This window comes from Paramormyrops kingsleyae, chromosome 7, assembly GCF_048594095.1.
Source record: "Paramormyrops kingsleyae isolate MSU_618 chromosome 7, PKINGS_0.4, whole genome shotgun sequence".
Lineage (NCBI taxonomy): Eukaryota > Metazoa > Chordata > Actinopteri > Osteoglossiformes > Mormyridae > Paramormyrops > Paramormyrops kingsleyae.
In genome coordinates this window covers 8109759-8129306 of record NC_132803.1, presented here as the reverse complement: position 1 = coordinate 8129306, position 19548 = coordinate 8109759, and the positions used below count along the sequence as shown (strand labels likewise).

Sequence of the window (19548 nt, the reverse complement as noted above, 5' to 3'; positions counted from 1 at the left end):
TGAGCTTTAAAATTATAGTAGATTGTAAAATAAATAAATAAATAAATGGCGCCGTTCTTCGGATGAGACATAAAACTGAGGTCTTGACACTCTGAGGTCATAAAAGATCCGTGGGCATCTTTCGAAAGAGTAGGGGAACTTCAATTTCCTGGCTAAAGTGCCCACTGTGGTCCTATCAGGCCTCCTAATCATCCCCTATATCTAATTGGTGAACCAACCCTGGGCAGCCGCTAAGACACCGCAGCGCACACGCACACGCGCACACACACACACACACACACACACACACACAATTACAGGGCCAATTTAGACTCGCCAATCAACCTGTCCTGCACGCTTTTGGACCGAGGGAAGAAACCGGAGCCCCCAGCCGAAACCCACACGAACATGGGGAGAGCGAGCGAACTGCACACAGGAAGGACCCGCGACCGAACCCAGGACCTTCCTGCTGTGAAGCAGCAACGCTAAGTTCAAAAATCATGGTGCCAAAATGAATTATATGCTTCTCGTTTGTTTACTTCTCTGCAAAACATTTAAACTTGTGTACATGGTGTAAGTGCAAAAGTGTTAATGCAGTTGACAGAAAGGTTCCTTCAGTGGTAAAGTATAAGGACAATAGTTAAAAATAGAGGTTTTATTGGATGATAAAATTAGAAATTGCTTGTCATCAGCCACATAAATCTCAAATCTGCAATTCATGCCTGTCACTCAGGCCTGTTCCACCCAGTTAGAAGGGCAATGGGAATGACTCACTGTAATTACTTCAAATATGCTTTATAGTTGTGAGAGTTAAGTAGATTTAAAAAATGGACCAAAAGCAATTGAGAAAACCTGTAGAACGATGCTGATTGTACTTTATATTTTGATGGCACTGACCATGGTGCTTTGCAGTATGCATGATCTGTTCTGAGAAACGCTGTTATAGTCTTGAGAACGTTAAGTAGCCTGTGTTTCACGAAATGTGCCCAAGTCATCGAGAAAAACTGTAATTTTACCCGTAAATTTGCCCTTAAAGCTAAAGGCTCTTCAAATTATGCTATTCGCCAGTCATTAACAAGGACCAGAACACCAAAGCGAAGAACTCCTCCCTTCCTCCCTTCGCTCTTCACCTAAAACTAGCCTACCTGTGTTTTGTGGCTGCAAGCTGCTCTTCTCCCGCATGGATGCCGCTTCGTGAAGCGTCGTAGCCATTCGAACGATAAACGGTAAGTTGTACCTGCCTGATTTTTTTGATTAATCACCCTGTCTGATGAGAATGTTAGGGTTTACAGGGCATATGTGTCATCTTTGCAATAAGTGTAATCCTGCAGATATTTAAGAACAAAGTGGTTGATCATTATTAACTTTACACACGAGGCTTTTACATTAGCTAAAATCCCTAATTTTCCAGATTATTTGTATTTATTTTTCACACTCATGAATTAAAAAAAACCCCACATTTCTCAGTATTGGTTAGTGTTGGTTATATAACTGTATAGTATTGAACGATTGATGGATCAGTTCTAATATCACAGTAATCTCTCCAAATTAATAAGCAATCGACATGTTTTTTTTCCTGTTAATCAGCGTAATTTGTATAGTCATACATAAGACTAAACAAATTAACGTTTCTGCGACTGTTTCAGTTACAATCTTTTGTTTTTGTTTTTAATTTTAATAAAACGTTAGTAATTTTTTTAGTTAAAGCATTCTTTCTGGAAGGGGTGAAATAGTTTTAGACGTTTTATTTCATTAATACCACTGCAAGTAAACACTTGTCTTCTCGAAAGATAAGACTACATTTACCTTGGAGTATTTCTAAATGAAACATTGTATAAGTAGACAACATGGTTTTTAAATAGGATTTCAAGTGTTCCTTGAATGTTACACATTGAGATTAGCGGGGAACATTGAGAAGGGGAAACAAGTGAGACTATTAAAGTCTGGGCTGTTTGATGCTCCGCCGCTGTGTCATTGTTAAACCGGGCTGAGTGTAATTTCTCCTGCCACCTAGCAAACGCAAACCGTATAAAATCTAGTTACAGAAATGTTTCCCGCTGAGATATTTAAAACGAGTGTATGTGCATAAATTGCAACTGTTTGAAAAGTATCGACATCAGTACAATTATAATTGTAAGGTGTGCGATGAATGTGGTTTAAGCCTGAAGTATATTGCAGTGGAAAATACAGATGAAAATAAACAAAGATGATGGTTAACAGAATTATTAAAAACACCTGGCAGAACTATTTCTGAAAGATCCATAACCTAAAACGGTCTAGTAAAATAAAAGGATTTTTGAATCGGTGAAGAAACACGTGGTAAAGAAATATACGTGAGGAATCAGTTTAACGTTTGCTGGACATATTTCCTTTGCTACAGGTTAATAAAGATCATCTTAGCATCTTCTAACTTCTTATCCTGGTCATCCTACTGTAGTCACTGGAGTAGCCTACACAAGTGTGCAGGACCTCCTGGATGAAAGGGTGCTGGCCAACCTCGATCAGGGCGCATACATACACTTACGGAAAGAATTAGAGACACCGATTAGCCTAAATGCATATTTTTGGACTGTGTGAGGAAGCTGGTGTATAATGATGATATAAACAAACAATCTATGCCAGGTCTGAGTATGATACACTCTCAGAAAGAAGTGTACAGCCCGTGTACAGTTTTGTTCCCCAAGATACAAACAACAGTAATGTATCCCCAATTAGGGGTGTGCGATATTAGGTCGTGAACGATTAAAATACCTCCACACGATCTGCCTTTATGGTGCTACAGTGCACATTCTATCAGTTGCAGTTCTTATCAGGCTACATTTTTAAAATAAGGGAATTAGTTATTGTACTGTTAAGTAGCCTAACTTGCAAAATACTATTAAAAATTAACATGAACAAAAAAAATCGTGATAAGGTGGTGAATCGTGATCCTGCATGAAAAGAAATCGTGATATGATACTTTTGTCATTACCTAACCTACCCCATATGGTACAAAAATGTTTCTCAGAGTCTATTTCTGTATATATATTCTGTATATTTCTGCTATAGCCTCCAGTATTTTAAGCGTAGTATTTTAGCCCCGGTGCCAATCTTCCTTCAAAATAAAAAAGTCAAGCCCCAGGTAAACTTGACTTAGCCCCTGATCTTTTCAGTAGCTATAAACTCCCCTGGTACGAATTGGTACTTTTTTTCTGACAGTCTAGCGAAAGTAAATTAGGGAATAAGATTTCTGGCTTTTAACCTTGGAAAGGTACTGTTTGGCCTCAAGTTAGACATTTAATGTGAGTTAATTTAACAGTTCTGAATAAAGCCCTAAATTAGGGCTGCTGAAACATAAATAAAAGACTAAGGCACCTCATTACCGGTAGCCTTGGCATAACAGCTGATTACAGGTGCCCTTTATCCAGGCTCAGTCTGCCGGAATTAAATGCAAACTGCAGTTTCTGTTCAGCAGAGCTTCACTAGTCATGAGGGTTTCTGTTTTTGTGCCTCATTACTTCAACTGACGTGAAACTGGTTGTTTTTTGCTCTAACTGACCATTATCTTATCTTTCGTTGCCTGCTGGGTATCTCATTGCATTGGCACACATCACTTTTCCATATAGTAGATTCTTTTAAAATTTTCTTCCAAAATTATTTTCTTTGTTTTGAGTTAATTTTACTGCTGTTGGTTCCTTTCAGTGGATCCAGCCTTTTCCCACTAAATGCTTACAGTGGTGTTCAGGATCTTTTAGGTAGATGACTATAATTTTCTGAAGGACACCATAAACTTCTTGGTGCTAAAACTCTTGACATTTATGGCACAACTGTTACTTCCCGGACTTTTCAGATGGGTGTAAAATCACATTGAAGAGAAAGAGGTGGAGATGATGACAAATGTTTCGGGGTGTGTTGTTTGTTAGGAGTGCAGACCTGCTTTAAAAATGCAGACATGATCACCTCATGCAGGAGCAGTTTTGTTGTAGCCTCTGATATTTTCTTTCGCTGCACTAGGAAGTACCACATTAAACACATGGAAAGGTAGCTCTACTGAAGATGTTATTTGAAAGATGACATGTTTCCTGGAAGGCCCTGAACCCATCCATCATCCACGCCTTCTTGTCACAGGAGTCTGGAGCCTATCCAGGAAGATATATGGGCACAAAGAAGGAAATAACCCAGGATGGGGTACCAACCCATTACAGGGCACACGCACATGCATGCACGCATGCACACACACCTATGGACAATTTGGCAACTGCAATTCACCTTAGCATGGCACAGGGAGAACATGCACAATCCACACACATAGTAACAATATAGAAACTCAAACCCCAGTCCTAGAGGTGTAAAGGCCAGTGCTATCCACTGTGCCACTTTGCACCATCATATGAAATTGTTTATTCAAGTGAACAAGAATTCTAGAAGCTAATAATTTCTGCATCATTAGTAAGTCACCCAAATCTGTTCCATCCAATTAGAAGGGCAATGGTGATGCCTCCATTGTAATTGCTTCAAATTCTGGAGCACTGCAAAAACAGTGTAAGTTATTTCTGACACCACTGTGTGTCGTTTGCCGGAGTTTTAGGTGTGAGGTGGGACCTACAAAAGAAACTTCACTTTAAACTCAACAATTTACCTATGATATTTTGTTGTTCACGGTCTTAACACTCTATGCAAACCAACCAGCAGACAGCTTTCAGCAGAAAGATCCACATTAAAACAAGACTAAAACCATAGCAAAAGCGAGTGGGGCAGGAGGAAGCAAGAACCGCTGAGCAGACGATACCCAGAGCTCCAGGCAGCTCATCTGCGTTCATCAAACCTATCTTTCCATGGGGCCTTGCACAGTGGGCAGGCAGCAAAGGGCAGATGGTACAGGAATAGCATGTTTGTAACAATGAGGGGTCAGAAGGGTATCCTAGCAACACCCATTTAACTTTAGCGTCTGATTCAATCATAAGATATAACATTTAAAATGAAATGCTTGCTTAAATCATAAGTATTTCAGCAGTGTAGGGAAGAATAAGGGTCGGATAAAACTGCAACACCAGTGTGAAACAATGACAAACATATGGGCATCAGTCGATACAGAATTACAAGAAAATAATCACAATGTATTAAAATTCAGAACAGTAAAAGGTGACAGTTTACAGCAAATTCAACAGGTGTTTTTGGGTAAGAATAAAATCATGTTCATAAAAAATTTCAGCTGACCCTAGAACGTCAAAGCACAGTGCTAAAGGACTCCGCTGGACCAGTAGGTGTACCATCTGAGGTTAGGCATCATCATGTCTCAAGGTCATTGAGGTCATGTCCTAACCTCACTTTGCTCTTAAATGATTACTCTCGCTATCTGCACCATTATACCAACAACAACTGTTTTGTAGCTATAATATGAGGATGTAGGAGTGTGTGTGGGGAGGTGGTTGAAGCTCTGGGGTATTTTGTTACTTGAAAGATGTATGTCCATGTGTCTTTGTTTCACTATGGTGGGTGTAGGCCCTTCTGACAGCTAGCAGAAGCAGCATCTTCAGACAGATACCAGTGTTATTTTTGTGCTGCCTCTGGGTTGCTCTTAGCAACACATTTCGCAGGTCACATCACTCCTCTTGGATACAGGAGGATTATGACACTATTGTATCAGCACACAGCACTGAAAAGATTGATCGTGATGTCCTGTGAGACACCGAGGAACCTGTTTCTGTGTGTGTCGCTTTTGAGTCCACAGAAAAGCAGAAACAGGGCTTTTCCAACTGTCTCAGTGAACTTATTTGATATAGGACTAATCTTTCAAAACCATCAAGATACAGGTACCATTAGTTATTAATGAGGTTCCTCTTCTACAGAGACCATGGGAACCAGCTAGCGGTGGTTAATTTGATGATAACATGACCGGTTGCAATTCTTTCCACGATAAGCGTATTAGAATTACTGCAAGAATCGCGACATAGCACTTACCCATTTATATTTACAGATGTTTGAACTAAAAAATCAATTGATGTTTTCTAATCAGTAAGTTAACTTGGTAAAACAAACAAAATAATATAAAAGTATTGCACTCTTGTTACGTGATAAACAACACATGCTGTCAAATAAACAATTGCGCGGGATGGCTGAGGAAGAATTGGTTCTAAAAAAGGTTCTACTTCAATTGTGTGGAAATGGTTTGGATTTGCAATATCATGCAATCTACTGTAACTTGCAAACTTTGAAAATGTAAGGATGGATCCTGTTTAGTCTCTATGGCCACGCCGCCTTGCCCAGTCTCACACAGTCTTATAAGCTATTGACAGCTATTCTGCATCCTGCCTTGTGATTACCTCGGTGTATAACCAGTAAAACTGGTCTAGTTGTGAGGAGTCGTAACCTATGTCCAGTTACCTGGAAGTGCCTGAGCTCTCGCATGTGTGGTATCGCATGTGTGTAACTCCTGATGCCCAGCCCGGTGAGTGTGTGTGTTCCAACCCCCTCTGAGTGTGCTTGCTTGCACTGATATCCTCATGTATACACTACCCAGCTTTTCGACCACGGCATCTGTCTCTGACCTTGATTCTCCTGTACTGTTTTGGCTACCGATGTGCTTTGCATTTGGATCTCCCATTTGCGGTCTGTCCCCTGACAGCAAAGGTACTGTTCATACAACAGGGGCCAACAAAAACACTTTTATTTAGGCCATCTATTATTGTCTCTAGAAGTGCAGAAGAGCACAATTATTGATCGAAATGATAGATGTTCATCTGTATGTCAAAAATTTTTAACTTTAAAAGTAAAAAAAATTCAAAGCTCTTTTTCTAAAAAACAGTCATGTTCTTTAATATGTAAAGTATTTAACATATTTTAATAATTATGTTACTTATTATCATAATGCTACAGGCAGAGTGAGGACTGGTGCATTGCTGGTTAAGTGGTTAACACTACGATAAACATTCCAATTTGTTTGATTCGGAAACAAAACATTGCGAGCTATGCCGTGGATTGTGATTCTAACCAAAAATATCATGATGGCATTTTTGCCATAACACCCAGTACCAGCTATGTATCATTTTGTAGCTTTTTTACCTAGATATGCTCTTTCTTGGATCACAGACAATACCATAAAATAACAGGAAAAGCAGCCTTCTGGGACCAGGGCCGACCACTCCCAGCTCATGAAAAGAGAAATAGATAAGCTACTGCCCCTGTGACTTATTATTAACATAAGGGCACGTTTTCCATCTTTATCTTTCTAGGGCAGATATAGCACTGTGACACTGATTGACAGAGTCATCCGACCTATACAATTCATCATCCGTTTCATTTGCTTGTTTGTGTCCTATGATTGTTACAACATGGTTTTCTTCTTAATGAATAGGACAGCACCGCAGCCCCTGAGCAGGATAAGCGGGTGGAAGATGGATGGATGAGCAGAACCACCCCCTTATCCTTTATTTAATAAGACATTCATATGGAAAAGACAAACACCAGGACAGAGGCGTACCTGTGCTTTATCTTGCAGGTGCAGCCATGAGGAGATCGCAGGCGATCGGAGAGTATGTGCTTATGGTGGTATGATGGGATACCGCGTTAAATAAAAGGGGGCAAAGACGGGACCTGGGAAACCACGATCCGCAGCTCAGAACCTGATCTGAGGTGAACCTCCTCAACGAGTACAAGGACCCCCTCAGCCATCTTCCTCAGGGTGCCGTGGAGACGACGACTCCCTTGGACATGAACACCAGCCACACGTGGGGGGAGGCAGCGTGGGCAGCTGGCGAGTGCCCGCCTTCAGTGGGTAGTGCCACCTTCCAGGTGGCGGCATACAGCACCTTGCTTGCCTTGAGCCTGGTAGGCAATGCCTGCCTGATGTTGGTGATTGCCCGTCAGTGGGAGCACCACAATGTCACCGTCATCCTCATCGCCAACCTGTGCTGCTCTGACATCCTCATAAGTGTGGTGTGCCTGCCTGTGACAGTGGTCTACACGCTAATGGACCGCTGGGTGCTGGGCGAGGCGCTCTGCAAGGCCACACCCTTCATCCAGTGCACTTCCGTCACTGTCTCCGCCTTCTCTCTGGTGCTCATCGCCCTGGAACGCCACCAGCTCATCGTTCACCCCACTGGCTGGATGCCTGTAGCTGGCCACACCTACCTGGCAGTAGCCATCATCTGGACAGTGGCTGGTCTCCTCTCACTGCCTTTCATGTTGTTCCACATCCTCACTGATGCCCCGTTCCACAACGTAACCTTGTCCGTCGGCAGCCCTGGGGACCATCTGGTGTGCATGGAAAACTGGCCGTCGGAGCAGGAACGGTTAACCTACACCACCTCTCTGCTGCTGGCGCAGTACTGCCTGCCGCTGCTGCTTATCCTGCTCTGCTACCTGCACATCTACCTGCGGCTGCGTCGCCGGAAAGCCGGAGGCGGGCCGGGCCGGGGCAGTGACCGGGCGCGGCACATCAACGTCATGCTGGTCTGCATCGTGGTGGCGTTCGCCCTCTGTTGGCTGCCGCTTCACGTCTTCAACACTCTGTTTGACTGGAATGACCAGGCCTTGCGGTCCTGCCAGCACGATGCCGTCTTCTCCGCCTGTCACCTGCTGGCCATGGCCTCCACCTGCGTCAACCCCATCATCTATGGCTTCCTCAACAGCAACTTTAAGAAAGAGCTGGGTGCCATCCTGCGGCGTTACCGCCGGGGCCGCCAGCAAGTCCTGGGCCGCCGCCGCTGGGAGCCACTGGAGAGCTATGAGAGCGTCCCTCTTCCCACCCTGTCTACCGACGTCGCTAAACCGGTGGCAGCAGGCCGGGGCTCCCCCCGCGCCCAGGATGCTGAAATGGCCCACTGCAGCTAACACAGCTGAGCCGCCCCCCCTCGCTGCTGTAGCTGGATGAAAGGGTGTTTCTTTTCTCTCTTTGCAGTGTAATTCCAGAGTGGAGCTGGGAGCCCAACTGGACACAGACTGAAAGCTGACTGGCTTTTGATACTGAGTGGGTCATGTGGTGTGACCTGCACTGTGTAACCAGTGTAAACTTCAAGGCGAGTTCATACCAACTCAGACGTGTCTGTCATCGTGTCACGGTGCTGCCATTTGCCAAGGCTATAGCAAGACCCAGAACATGTGCGGAGCCTCCTATGATCTGTGTGGGGGTGGCAGGACTGTTATATCACAAGAGTATTATTATATTCATATACAGTATGTATTATACATTTGCTTCTCAAGAGGAAATGCACTTACTGCAGTGGGTGATCACTAAGGGGGCAAGGGGGCAAGGCGTTGAATCTGAATCATCTGGCTTGTGCTGCTTTCTTCAGCCTTAGACTCCTCACTATGGTTCTCTACATGCATTGTTATACCCATGGTGTTCTGTCTATCTGTATGTTTGGCTTGATCTCTCTCACTTTGAGTTTTAATAGGCTTGTGTTGTATATTAAGTAGTATTTTACATATTCTCTGCACCTCTCCATGTGTCGTATCTAAACGTGCAGTAAAAGCTTGATCGTGAGCATCTAAGGGGCTCTACAGGGAGCCTGATGACTGTTCGCTCACTGTAAGCCTTTCAGTGATGCTGTTATCAGCCTGACCATATGATCATTTAGCTGGATATATTGAAGAACACTTTGCAGTTATATATTCTGGTAAATATAATAAGAAAAATCATACCAAAAGATAATTTGTTGTATGAACTATTGTAAATTTCATGGGTTGTCGTCTAGATATTTAATTTACTTTGTAATATATGTATAAATTATGAATAATGTGAATGTTTTTACAGTGTATATCAAAATTTTAAAATTTGAAAGGCAAGTGAAAAATCATAAAAACGGTGCGTAAAAGATTCTGTAAATGATTTTAACATATTTCTCAAGAATTAAGGGATTCAAAAAAGAGAAAGATGCTGGTGAAAACGTTTCTTGCATTCTTTAGCTTGTTTCCCTCAGCTCTGTATACCTTCAGCTGCTCTCACACTTACTGTAAGAGCGAGCTTAACCTCGTGCAGTGTCCTGTTCCCCTTCATGATCGCACAGAGCTGCCTGACAAACCACCGTCCGTCTGCAGTGCTCTGAGTCAGGGGGCTCCCGTAGGTCTTTTCAGATTCAAGTCTCCAGTTTTGGAATCTAGTGAGTTTTCATTGCTCTGATATTCTGAATGAAACAAAGATCCAGGGACAGCATTGTATTCTAAACACTAGGGATGGATCTTTTGGGGGGCAATATGACAATAATGCATCATAACTGTTTGCAGTTGTATCCACAATAAGCAGTTCATAGTTGTCACAAGAATCACGATACTGCACTACATTTATATTTACTATTATTTAGCCAACATTTTTGTCCAAAGCGATTTACAAGTGAGGCATATATCACATACCAAACATACGTACTGTCAAGGAGTCAACTAGGCAGAAATGCAGCTAGGCTGAGCTTCCAATTAATGTCCAGTTACAAGTGCACCACTTAACACCACTTAACACTATTATTATAACAACATAATAAACTGGCAAGTGTCTATATCTGTGTTGTTAATAAATAAATCTGGAAAGAAATAAATGAATAAATAATCTTTGGTATAAATACGTCTTTTTCATGTCTTCATTTATTTATGGCAAGGATTTATTTTTTGTTTATTTCTGCCAACAATGTATTTATTTCTAAGTCATGTTTCAAACTATTCATATTCTGAATCAGACACAATCGGAGATTAAGGGCCTTGCTCAGGAACCCAATGGTGAAATCATTCTGCTGTTGCTGGGATTTGAACACCCCCCCCCCCCCTTAAACTATACTCATGATTCTAAATGGAATGCTGGCGTCCAAGTGAGACACCCCCAGACAATGAAGAGCTCTTGAAAATTCAAGATTTTTGTCACATGAACGAATTTAGAGGCAGTGTGTGTCTGTAATTAGAGGGTCATCGGTTCAAACCCACCCTCAGCCTTGAGCAAGTCTTTGTGCAAGACCCTTAACCCCCAGCTCCTTGGGTGCCCCAACAGGTGGCTGCCCTTTGCAGACAGCTTACTCTACGAGTAGGGAGGTGTAAAGACAATTTCCCCATGAGGATCAATAGAGTATCGATTATTATTTTTATAATTAAACTGCCGCTACTACGGACTCCAGTTGACAAGGTAGAAGAATATAGGTTATAAGGAAATATTTGAGAATAAATATACACTGCTCAAAAAAATTCAAGGAACGCTTATTAATCAGAGTATAGCATCAAGTAAACTAAACTTCTTGGATATTCATCTGGTCAGTTAAGTAGCAGAGGGGGTTGTTAATCAGTTTCAGCTGCTTTGGTGTTAATGAAATTAACAACAGGTGTACTTGAGGGGCAACAATGAGACGACCCCCAAAACAGGAATGGTTTAACAGGTGGGGGCCACTGACATTTTTCCGTCCTAATCTCTTCTGTCTGTTTTTTCACTAATTTTGCATTTGGCTACAGTCAGTGTCACTACTGGTAGCATGAGGTGATACCTGGACCCTACAGAGGTTGCACAGGTAGTTCAACTCCTCCAGGATGGCCCATCAGTACGTGCCAATTGCCAGGTTTGTTGTGTCTCCCAGCACAGTCTCAAGGGCATGGAGGAGATTCCATGAGACAGGCAGTTACTCTAGGAGAGATGGACAGGGCCATAGAAGGTCCTTAACCCATCAGCAGGATTGGTATCTGCTCCTTTGTGCAAGGAGGAACAGGAAGAGCACTGCCAGAGCCCTACAAAATGACCTCCAGCAGGCCACTGGTGTGCATGTCTCTGACCAAACAATCAGAAACAGACTTCATGAGGGTGGCCTGAGGGCCCGACATTCTCTAGTGGGGCCTGTGCTCACTGCCCGGCACCGTGGAGCTCGATTGGCATTTGCCATAGAATACCAGAATTGGCAGGTCCGCCACTGGTGCCCTGTGCCTTTCACAGATGAGAGCAGGTTCACCCTGAGCACATGTGACAGAAGTGAAAGGGTCTGGAGAAGCCGTGGAGAATATTATGCTGCCTGTAACATTGTTCAGCATGACCGGTTTGGTGGTGGGTCAGTGATGGTCTGGGGAGGCATATACATGGCTACCTCTACAGGCTAGACAACGGCACCTTGACAGCCATTAGGTATCAGGATGAAATCCTTGGACCCACTGTCAGACCCTACGCTGGTGCAGTGGGTCCTGGGTTCCTCCTGGTGCACGACAATGCCCAGCCTCATGTGGCGAGAGTATGCAGGCAGTTCCTGGAGCATGAAGGAATTGATACCATTGACGGGCCCCCACGTTCACATGACCAATCCAATCAAATAGAACACCTCTGGGACATTATGTTTCGGTCCATCCGATGCCACCAGGTTGCACCTCAGACTGTCCAGGAGCTCAGTGATGCCCTGGTCCAGATCTGGGAGGAGATCCCCCTGGACACCATCCATCATCTCATTAGGAGCAGCCCCAACGTTGTCAGGCATGCATACAAGCACATGGGGGCCATACAAACTACTGAGCACGATTTTGAGTTGCTGCAGTGAAATTTCAGCAAAATGGACTAGCCTGCTGCATAATTTTTTCACTTTGATTTGTCTTTGAATTCAGCCTCTGTAGGTTGATAATTTTCATTTCCATCAATCGATGTGGCATCCTTTTGTTCCTAACACATCACCCAGTTCATATCAGTATAGATATCCAGCAGGATTTTCCCCCCCATTGAAAAATGATGCGTTTTCAAAGTGTTCCTTTAATTTTTTTGAGCAGTGTATAAGCACAGACTGCATTTATAACTTATATTACTTGGCGGTGTTAATGATCCTAATGTCCTGGGGGCAGAAGCTTCTTCTCAGCCTCTCAGTCCCAGCCATAAGGCTCTGGAAGCGCCTACAGTTTATGGTATGGGAGCAGAGTATCGCTGATGATACTTAATGCTCTCGACCTAGAATTTGGATATAGATGTCCAACAGGGTGGGAGTTTTGTCCTGGTGATTCGCTCTGTGCACCGTATCACCCTCTGCAGTTGCCGTACCAGGCAGTGATGCTCTCAGAAAGCACAGATCCCACGGTAGAGCTGCAGAAGGTCTTTTGCAACACTGGGATGAGTTTGAATTTCTTCAGCTGCCTCAGGTGATATGGCCGCTGTCTAGCTTTCTACACAAAGGTGGATGTGTGGGTTGTCCATGTCAGATGTGTACTCTGAGGTACCTGTAGCTGCTCTCTCCACCAGAGTCCTGAAAATCTGGGGGGGCTGTGTACTTTCTCTGCTGCTCCTTCCTGTCCTGGTTGTTCTCCTGGCAGCACAGAGACAGCTCCTCCACCTGTCCCCAAAGATCACTGCCGATAGGCTTGTGTGGTGTTGGAAGACGTCAAGGTGCTGCTTTTGGTACAATGTAATATTGTCTGCCTGGTCTGTTTGTTATGGGCCCTTGGCAGTATAGCCATCAGAAGGTATCCTGAAACCCTGGGGAATCCTGCTCCATTGCTGCTCTAGCCAGCGTTACCTCTGTCCATTACCCTTCCTTTCCAAAATTGGATTTATGCTTGATTAGATGAACAAATACATGAATCACTTTAACATAAAGGTGTGAAAAGGCCACAAAGAGGCTGCCCCCCCTGTGCACGAAGACTTACAATGCAATGCAATACAATGCAAGTCCTCTCATTCGAACAGAAATTCATTTCCCTGCTTTTCGCAATTGCAAACAGAGAGAGTAAACCGTTTGATTGTGTCTTACCACTGACCCGCTATTTACTTGACAAGCTAGTGAAAGGGCAATGGATTTTATATCTTATGCATTGTCTTACACCACCAATGCCCTTTTTTACACCACAACAGCCACACAAAAGACCACATTGAGGTTAGATCAGGGTTAAAGTATTCCTTACTTAAAAACAAGATTATCAGGCATACAGGTCCACAGAGTGGGGATATTAACAAATACGTATAGGGGATAATATCGTAGAAACAGAGTTAAAGCAACAATGGGGACATCCAGATAACATATTCCTTTGTTTTTTTTTACTGAGATCTGGAGCGTAGCCCATGCTGCCGCATTACTCATATATTAATTTGCTGAAATCAATGGATGCAAAAAAAAAAGCAAACAGCGACCTCACTCCTGTCCATTATACATCAGGCTGCGGTCACCTATGTGAGGATGGCTGGTGTTTGTTTTGTTAAATGCCTGCTCAAATAAAACAACATGACTGCTTGTTCAAAGCTACTTCTTGCCTCTATTCTCCAACTGCTAAATAAATCCTCTGGAAAAAAAAACTATCATATAGTCTACCTTTATGCACACATATTTCAATCTGTAATTTTTAAACCGCAGGCTTGGCAAACACAACCCAGGCTGAGCAAGAGTTATGAGTGTGCCACAAATAATTATGTCAGAGAATGAATTATCCATTACATGGCTGGGTCCCTCTGGAACCTTGTCTGCAATCCAAGATGTAATGACATCTATTGGCAAAAGGCAATACTGCCTCAAATGTACAACATATTTAATAGCCTCATCTATGTCAGTCATCTTTTTGATCAGCATATTTTGAGCCACAGTATTCCACTCATAAAGAGCAATTCATCAGTAGTCCAGGTGTCTCGAAAACAACTCATACCCATTACCACTTTATGATTAATATAAATGACGGCGTCTACATCAACTTATCAATATAACTATTAATGCATCACTACCAATACCACAGCTAGAAATGTTATTTCAGAACATAATTCCATATTCCCGCAGAAGAGTTAAGGGAATCACAGACAAGACCTACAAGAATGACATCCATAGCATGTCTGACCCAATGCCTTCGGCCGTAAGCGTCTCTGTAAGTCAGGACTCTGTGCACATGATTGGAAAGTTACTGCTTGAGTTCCTGTGGCTGGCAGAGTGGGCAAGGCCTTTAACCCCAGCTGCTCCACAGACGCTACTCTACTCTGCTCTTACTTCACTCTGGACACAACAACTGCTGAGTAAATGTTGATCCACGAAGAGGTCTCACAAAATCAAGACACAAGGGCTAAACAAGCACAATTTTAATAAACCTTTTCACTAAAACAATAAAGGCTTTGCAGACAGATGTTACTTTAAAAAAAAAAAAAACATTCATTAAATGTACATAATTAGTGTGCAATTACACAGTAGTAAAGACAAAAAGGCCAGATCACTCTTTACAGGGATAGTAGGGGGTGCTTTTGCTTTTACTCATTGCTGCTGTCGTCATTGTCCTCATGGGGCTGCCCGTCCGAGCTGTCCCTCTCTGGGTAGTTGAGGATGTGTCTGTTGGCTTGGATGAGGTACTGCTGCTGTTTGAAGTAGACCTTCAGGATACCCTTGATGATCACAAAGGCGATACCTCCCTGAAAGGGTGGACAGATGGGCAGCTGCATTCCAGGTTACCGCTATCATTTTAGATCAACTGCCTTCTTAGTTTATAACACTCGCTATTTAAAACGGCGTTTCTCAACCCGCTCCTTGGGAGGGAACAAAAACGTGGACCGTCTAAGGGTCCCTGAAAACCAGATTGGGAATCACTGATGTGCACGACAGCATTCATAGTCGCTGTATAGTGTGAGACGTCTGTCACATTATTTCCTAGGACGGTTATACTTTTAGCAACAGTTACTCTGAAACACTCCATAAGTTATACTAAATGGGCAAGAGTTTTCAACTGCGGGTCTATAGAAATGTTTTGTAAAACTTAAAATGCAGTGTCCTACTCTTTATGTAGTGTTACCTGCCACCATAATGTCATCATCCCCAAAGCAAAGCATGTTTTTATAAGATCATGCATTAATGGTAAAGGGGACCCTAGCAGTGGTCTATTCTCATTTGGTAGGAATGAAAGAAGGTTAAAAAAATCCCCAGTGTATGGTATTCTTCCAAGTCTCCATATATAGTGAAGAACATCCAGCACTTTGTCACATGGCTTGATAAGAGCCCAGTGCTCATCCCTCCATCCCAGAGCCACCCCTCACCAGAACGGTGCGCTGCAGGCTCGATGGAATCCTTCTGAACATAAGGCGGCCGACCAGGTTAGCGATAGTGGGAAAGACCAAGGCACCACAAAGCGTGCGTGACACAGACAGGTGGTCGCTGCTGTAGCCCGCGTCGGCTGGCACACGTGGCAATGGCCGCCCAAACCCTGGAGAGGAACACAGAGAGCTCTCAGCCACAAATCATTCACTACTGTCCCCGTGGAATTTGGCACCACCATGTCAGCTGAGTCACCTGCCAGATTCAAGCATCCTCCATTTAACTACCCGTCTAATCTAGTATAACTAGCCATCTGATCTAGTTTAACTATCCATCTATCTAGTTTTCATAGGAGTGGTCAGGCTGGATGCTGAACCATCCTACTTATGCCATTCCAGGCAGCACATTTATGGACCGGCATGTGCTGCAGAAGCACAGCTGAATATTCAGGTTAAGTCATAACATTCCTCATATGTAAATCCAGGGCCCATCGATCCACCAAGAGGATCCCAGCTAGTCACCAGGGAGGAGAAGCTGCAGCTTGGTGGAGTGCTTCTGCCACAGCCGGACCACGTAGTCCTCCCAGCGGATCATCTTTCCCAGGACCAATATGACCGGTATAGTAGGCAGACCCATGAGCAGGAACAGGGGGTCGGCCCGCTCCATGACATCCAGCCCCTTCTTGTGTCCAACCACCTGTGAGCACAGAAAATGAACAGGAAGCCTTTTAATACATGTGACTTACAGGACTGCCTGCCCATTAACATCGGACGGGATTCCAGCAGCCCCAAAACAACCAGACCAAACACCCCAGTAGTAACTCATCTGTTCCCATGACACACCTGCATGACTGTGACGGCGCCATACGTCACTGCTGACCAGTAGACGGTGCCCACTACCACTCCGGCTGCTGCGAACGGGCTGGCCCTGGACAGGGTTCGGTCCACCTGCTGGAGGAAACACACAAGGGGCCCTGTGGTGGAAGGCAGGGGTACAGAAGTTTATTCCACTTCTTGTTCAGTAACTGCAACATTTTACACTGCACTTCAGCCTTTACCAACATTCCTTAAGTGACTGTTCTGACACTTCATCACTTAACCATACACAATCCTAATGTACAGAGTTAGCAAAAGACAGTGATGAAGCGAGGAACGGAACCAATAACGCGGTGGTTCTCGCGGGCCATACCCATTTTGGGGAAGACGATGCGGTACTCGGTGCCGCACTGCGGGCAGCTGACTGCCCCGGTGCCATTGCCCTTTTGCTTCTCATCCAGCCACCGCTGCAAGCAAGCCTGGTGGATCCACTTGGTGCAGCCCCGGCAGCGACAGGGGCTCACCCACTCTGCACCCCGGTCCTCCCGCTCAGTGGCAAAGCACACCCAGCAGTGCCTGCATGGCAATGCTCATCAGGGGATAGGAGAGACAGCTACATGTGTGACAAACTTAGCAGACTCAATAGCTCACCTACAGTAAGCTGGAAAGGTGACATACAGAAACATCCACAGAACACACGCACACCCATACACATACAAACACAGGTGAGAGCGTGTCTCTTTACTTCTCGCTCTGTTCCTCTGCACAGGCCATGGCGAGTCCCTAGTCCCTGTAGCGGTTTAACCATGAAGTTGGGAGGGGCATACGCACAGCAGGGACTACTGGAAGTGCAGCTGTAAACACACATGATCAACAAGGTCATATTCACCGACCTTATAAAGAACTATCTTTTATGCCGAAGATATGTTTTAAAAGAAACTTACATGATGAAAATACCAAATCCAAAAGTGAAACAAAAAATATCGCTCATACCACCGACATATTTATACGTACATATATTTGGTACATACACTGATATCGTCTAATACAGATATTAACATGTACGTTTACTTAATTCATCGGCATTGGTAGATAGCCGTGACACCTCACAACTCAGTCCCATACATATGAAACGAAAACCCGATAGCAATTACTTAGCTTGGTAGCTGCTGGTTATCTACAGAATGGCGAAGAGAAAAACATTTACAGAAGTAGTCAACCTGCAGGAGCTGCGTGGTTTCCCCTCTCCGTTATTCATGATACAATTACGTTTTAATATTAAGGAAACTCCAGCTAACTAGTTAGCCAATGGGCTAAGAGCACACTTCGCAGTATAGTGTTCCAAGGTGGTGCTAAAAGTAACTAAACTGAGCTTTAACCCAACTTTAAAATTTTAAAACCCTCAAATAATTGGAGGGAAGTTTTACCGTAACGAAAGCGAAATAAAGCAGGAGACTCGCAGTACTTAAGTCGCTTCCAACTTCAGCTTCCTGGCAGGACAGTACGCCGTTCAGCCCCCAGCCTCAAGATGTTGACATGTCGCTTGTGGCGGCCTGGAAGGCGTCACTTCCGGTTTACAGTCTTCTTAAAGGGGAACGTGTCCTTAATCAAGCCGCAGTGGTGTCTTGGGGTTGTTCCATGTCCTTAACATAAGATTTTGGACAGCAAATAGGAAGAGATCCTGTCTGATTTTAGATGTCACTAACCGCTTCGTTTTTAACCATTAATGTTCCTGGAAAATTCCCTAGGGCTACCGGATTTTATAATTGTCTCAGGTATAGGTGTGCCCATACAGTCCAAAGAGTACAGAAGGGTTGTGCACAGTGTATGACTCAGACAGGTGCACTAATCCTTTCTGACACATGCTAGACGAAGTGTGTTTTAAATTTTATTGTAAACCAGAATGTAATTTAAATGGAATCAACCTTATATTGTTTACCCAGACATAATAGTTCTTTAGACAACGTGCGTTGTGGTGCAAGTAGGAACATAGCAAGACTTCAGCGTACCCGCTGAGCAAAGATTTAACTAAAACTTGTTAAAAGTTTTAGTGCTTAAAATGATATAACTCCTGTTTTTTTTAATGGTTGCGTTTCAAATCTGTATCACTTTAAGGCATTTGTATTTTCCTTTACATGATCTGTCTTTAATTTACAAGTTTAAAATTAATCTGCCCTACGGTGATTACAATTATACTTTCGCTACACAGTAAATAAGTTTTACTTGATTAAAACTGTAGACCTATATGGACATATGCCACATCTATGTGAGTGGTAAATTAGGAAGAAAATCAGTAAACTAATTCATTGTTTATATTATTATATTATACAGTATTACGTTTTTGCATAATTGTACTTTTATCAACCCTTATAAGTGTCAAAAAGTTTGGAGTTCTTCGGATTGTATATTTAAACAATACTGCATTGTAAAATCCTGGAAATTACTGTCCCTTTTACTCCAATAAAAAAACGTTTAAAAATTATCCTTTGAAAACTCCGTTCATGAGTGGCTTATATAGCGGGACAGCATCTCTTCCATGACACCAGACTGACTTGGGTCGACAGAACACCGGCTTTTTTGTTTTTACTTTTCTACGTGTAAGCCTACACATGGATTTACGAAATAAGTAGTGCATAGTCTCGCTGTTACTCAGTGTTTTTTCAGGAAAAAAAATCATATAACCCGCAAATTATACTGTTTACTATTTATTATAAACTAAATTAACGTTATGGACGAAATGACCTCATGATATTTTTTTTTCGCGCACCCAACCATGACTTTTAAACTTGCGCAGGCCTCTCTTGGTATCTCATTGGTTAGAATTTAGCGACTTGCTTCGTTTTGCTGCCACC

General features: G+C 43.4%; 2 protein-coding genes across 4 annotated transcripts; one reads left to right on the top strand and one right to left on the bottom strand.

Annotated features, from left to right (window-relative positions):
• Positions 1-780: 780 nt before the first annotated feature.
• Positions 781-10434, top strand: npy8ar (neuropeptide Y receptor Y8a). 2 transcript variants are annotated; one of them, XM_023811702.2, is made up of 2 exons: positions 781-1205; positions 7457-10434. In XM_023811702.2, the coding sequence occupies exon 2, from the start codon at positions 7669-7671 to the stop codon at positions 8788-8790; it is 1122 nt and encodes a 373-aa protein (XP_023667470.2). In that variant the 5' UTR covers positions 781-1205; positions 7457-7668; the 3' UTR covers positions 8791-10434. The 2 variants fall into 2 exon arrangements, with proteins under 2 accessions (XP_023667470.2, XP_072570284.1); XM_072714183.1 differs by having other exon boundaries at positions 7313-10434.
• Positions 10435-14926: 4492 nt separating this feature from the next.
• On the bottom strand, positions 14927-18280 carry marchf5l (membrane-associated ring finger (C3HC4) 5, like). Of its 2 annotated transcripts, none has more exons than XM_023811613.2 (7): positions 18124-18280; positions 17442-17550; positions 17070-17272; positions 16724-16854; positions 16403-16577; positions 15884-16050; positions 14927-15265 (listed from the first exon to the last, which is right to left on the bottom strand). In XM_023811613.2, the coding sequence occupies exons 2-7, from the start codon at positions 17468-17470 to the stop codon at positions 15107-15109; spliced, it is 864 nt and encodes a 287-aa protein (XP_023667381.1). In that variant the 5' UTR covers positions 17471-17550; positions 18124-18280; the 3' UTR covers positions 14927-15106. The 2 variants fall into 2 exon arrangements, with proteins under 2 accessions (XP_023667381.1, XP_023667382.1); XM_023811614.2 differs by having other exon boundaries at positions 18162-18275.
• Between the last annotated feature and the right edge of the window lie 1268 nt (positions 18281-19548).

Coding starts and splice junctions, on each gene's coding strand:
- marchf5l (XM_023811613.2), bottom strand. CDS start 17,470: ATGGCCTGTGCAGAGGAACAGAGCGAGAA. Junction 17,273..17,441: donor GCAGAGGAACAGAGCGAGAA/GTAAAGAGACAC, acceptor ATTGCCATGCAG/GCACTGCTGGGTGTGCTTTG. Junction 16,051..16,402: donor GCTGCAGCTTCTCCTCCCTG/GTGACTAGCTGG, acceptor GTTCCTCTCCAG/GGTTTGGGCGGCCATTGCCA.
- npy8ar (XM_023811702.2), top strand. CDS start 7,669: ATGAACACCAGCCACACGTGGGGGGAGGCAGCGTGGGCAGCTGGCGAG.